At 49.2% G+C, this 3,554-nt stretch overlaps 1 protein-coding gene across 1 annotated transcript; it reads left to right on the top strand.

Annotated features, from left to right (window-relative positions):
- Positions 1–2,047: 2,047 nt before the first annotated feature.
- On the top strand, positions 2,048–3,329 carry LOC123089144 (uncharacterized). The gene is made up of 3 exons (XM_044510941.1): positions 2,048–2,390; positions 2,533–2,638; positions 2,863–3,329. The coding sequence occupies exons 1-3, from the start codon at positions 2,242–2,244 to the stop codon at positions 3,220–3,222; spliced, it is 615 nt and encodes a 204-aa protein (XP_044366876.1). The 5' UTR covers positions 2,048–2,241; the 3' UTR covers positions 3,223–3,329.
- The last annotated feature ends 225 nt before the right edge of the window (positions 3,330–3,554 follow it).

Here is a 3,554-nt window from a genome sequence, read left to right on the forward strand (position 1 = left end):
TGATGTTGCCAAGAGGAAAGCTCTCACCATGCTCGTGTATTGGTCGATTTGGAACGAGAGAAATGCTAGGTCTCCCGAAATAAGAGTGTCTCTCCTATGACCTTGCTTAGGCCTTGTACAGTGCTAGGTGCTTAGGAAGATGCTTAGAAAAATAAACGGGGTTTTTTCTGAAGCACCAGTGCCTATTTCTACAGGAGAGACGCCTAATTAAGCGGCTACCCTCTACAAATAAGCATTGGTGCTCAGTGCCGTAGGAAGGATCTTCCCACACCCCAGGCCATCCTTGGCGCTATAGTAGTTACTGTAGCTACTGTCGCATACTGTAGCTACATTCAACGAAGGACTTTCACTCCACTCCCAAGGCCATGGCCTGGGTAGCTCAGGCCTGGCTATGGCCCTGCTGGTGCTTAAAGAAAGATTGGTTTATTTCTCCAAGCCCCCTCCCTCCCTAAGCGTCTTGCATTGTACAAGGCCTTACCATGGCCATCGATGAAATGAAGCTTTGGGTCAACGCATTGTCAAGAAATCAGGCATTTTGGGAATATAATCTCGTTTTGTGGTTTGTAGGCTCCTGTAACTCAAACTCTATTCTCCTTTAATTAATATATATGAGGCAAATCTTTTGTCTCAGTTTTAAAAAAAAAGTCCCATCTCAGTGGAGTTTGGAACAAGCAATTTTTTCAACCTCAGTCTCCACAACAGCGGCGGTAGTAACTCCCTAACGGCGGAGTGACCCAGCTAAGACCTACAAGAAGAAGTCATCTCATTAGCCAAAATAGAAGCATCATGTACCTGACATGACGCAGCTGCCAGCGACGGTGAACGACTCTGATGCCAGAAGCGAGAGGCCGGCATTGAGAAACCATCATCGTTCCAAAACTGATGCACGGGTTCCTCCTCCACCTTCCTCTTCCTAGCCTTTACAGTAGACCATGATACATCATCCTCATCTCGTGCATCCTTGGGTGAGGTGCCACTGCCATGATCCGCTTCTATGAGAACATCATTCACTGACTGGACTTCCACAGACGCGTCCTCGGGTGGCCATAGTCATCCTCAATGATGAGGGCCTCGAAACGCGATCCAGTCCATGGGAAGGTCACCACCGGTGAAAGAGCCCCGGGACCTAGGGTCAGCCATCGCTGATTTGGGAAGACATAGAGACGGACACACACAACACATTCGATGAGCACCATCTCATTGCCGGTCGTAATCCTCTCCCCATCACGCAAATGATGGCCCTTCTCGATCTTTCAGTCGCCGTCCCGCGGGAATAAGAAGGTGGATGGATGGCTAAGGAACAGGGAGCATGGATGCCAGTCTGATGTGCCATCAAGGAACGCTGCGGAGAAAGTCGCGGACCACCGCGGCGGCGACAACGGATTCGTCAACCTCACCATCCGGCGACTAACATGAGCACTAGCTGACACGATGGTTTAGATGCAAGCATTTTCACTAATCTATGATATTATGCAGGATGACAAGGATGCTATTACGAGCTGGATGTACCTCCTGAACTAAGTTAGTTCTAGCTTTGTAGTAATCTTCTTTTCTCCTCGTTTGCCCCGTTCTTCGCTTCTTCAAATGGCTGCTTACAGCCATGGCACTACGGTGCTCAATGTAAGCTTCATGTAATTGACCATTGGTCCTAGGCCTGGCCTGTTTTGAAATATATAAGGTAGAATCTCATCTACCTTTTCATTTCAAAAAAGAAGTATATCATACAATAGTATGTCCCTCATATATGATACTCTCTATTACGAGCGGTCTTACACCGTCCTTGCAGCTAATTAATCCAGTTGTCCGGCATCAATTATGAAGAATTACAGGAGTACTTATGACTAAATCTGGTTAGGATAAATATAGTTTTTTTTACATGTAAAACATGTCGCTCGTGTTACATTTCCGAAGAACTGGGACTCCTCGTTTTTGTTCTTGCCCCAGCCATCCTAGTTATGACCCTCTCTTATCCTCTCTGGCCTCCGCCACATATATAATAGCAACAAGGTATATATATTCATCGGCACAGCTCCAACATTTTGGAAGAGACCGCCATCTCACATTCTCACGCATGCGCGCAGGTGCATGCTGGACGATGTGCCCATTGCACCTAGATTCGCCGCTTGCAATTTCATGGGCATAGATGGTAGATCGTCCCAGCAACGACGATCGGCTTTGAGGCAATAGTTCAGTGATAGCCTGATACGTGAGGACGCGCGGTAAGCACGCACGAGAGCGGCAATGGCGAGCGGCGGCGTGCTGCCATTGGCATCGCTGAACCACATCAGCATCGTTTGCAGTTCGTTGGAGGAGTCGCTACGCTTCTACATGAACGTTCTGGGCTTCATCCCCATCCGCCGCCCCGGTTCTTTCAACTTCAACGGCGCATGGTAATTAAACAGAATTGAATCATCATCTTTGGGATTAAGGAATTTACAAGTGGTTGATGCATGAAATTTAATACTAGCTAGAAAACCACGTCAATATATTTATCAAGAGAGAAGTGGTTGATGATTTTTGCTGCGAATGAAGGTTATTTAACTATGGGATCGGCATCCACCTGTTGCAATGTAAAGAGCCACAGAGTTTGCCCGGGAAGACGGAAATCAACCCCAAGGATAACCACATCTCGTTCCAGGTACGTACGAAAATTGAATATTTTCAGAAACACTGATTGCTCGATGACGTGACAGGAATTAACTTATGTTGTACGCTTGGTTCCGCGTCACCCTTGCACATCAACGAGGTGTATGGAGAATCACGTCACAACTTCACAATGTCACGCATGCATGGACGCCGCGCTATTTGCTCTGTTCCGAGATGAATGACGGGCGGTGCGTGTGTGTATGCATGTCTTTGCAGTGCGAGAGCATGGTGGCGGTGGAGCGGCGGCTGAAGGAGCTGGGCATCCCGTACATCCAGCGGTGCGTGGAGGAGGGCGGCATCTACGTGGACCAGATCTTCTTCCACGACCCCGACGGCTTCATGATCGAGATCTGCAACTGTGACAACCTCCCCGTTATTCCGCTTGCCGATCATACCTTCACCATGGCCGCCTGCAAGAGGGTCGTCGCCGTCAAGCAACAGCAGAAGCCGCTGGTGGTACAAGCTCCTCCCCTGCAGACGACGGCGACAACCACGGCAGCACAGTGCGTGCCGTCAGCTAACAAGGCGATGCAGCGTGTGGGCGGCGAGGAGGCGGCACACGTCTCGTGCGCGTGAGATGGAAGATGTAGCATGTGTGTGTGGATAGCTAACTTTGCCGAAATGGTGGCGTGCGCGTCGCGGATGGGGTGGTTCATTCTTGTCGCGGATGGGATATTAGGATGTGTGGGTCCCGTGCATGCGGGTGTCATGTACGTGGGGCACCCTGCTAAAAAATGCAATATATCCAACATATTGTATCACGCTGTTGTCCTTGTTTGTCCAAATCTCGTCACCCCTCTGGTTTTGAGGCCGCCATACACTTGTTGCTCCCATCAATTCGCCGACTCCAGCCATCTCCTCAGTGGCGAAAATATCGTGGGTTCAAGTTCACTAGATTGTCTATCATG

The sequence above is a fragment of the Triticum aestivum genome, chromosome 1B (assembly GCF_018294505.1).
Source record: "Triticum aestivum cultivar Chinese Spring chromosome 1B, IWGSC CS RefSeq v2.1, whole genome shotgun sequence".
In the NCBI taxonomy this organism is placed as follows: domain Eukaryota; kingdom Viridiplantae; phylum Streptophyta; class Magnoliopsida; order Poales; family Poaceae; genus Triticum; species Triticum aestivum.

What these genes read in the sequence shown, in the direction of transcription:
- LOC123089144 (XM_044510941.1), top strand. Translation starts at nt 2,242, where the DNA reads ATGGCGAGCGGCGGCGTGCTGCCATTGGCATCGCTGAACCACATCAGC. An exon ending in TTCAACTTCAACGGCGCATG is followed by an intron (nt 2,391 to 2,532) that starts GTAATTAAACAG and finishes CTGCGAATGAAG; the next exon opens with GTTATTTAACTATGGGATCG. An exon ending in ATAACCACATCTCGTTCCAG is followed by an intron (nt 2,639 to 2,862) that starts GTACGTACGAAA and finishes ATGTCTTTGCAG; the next exon opens with TGCGAGAGCATGGTGGCGGT.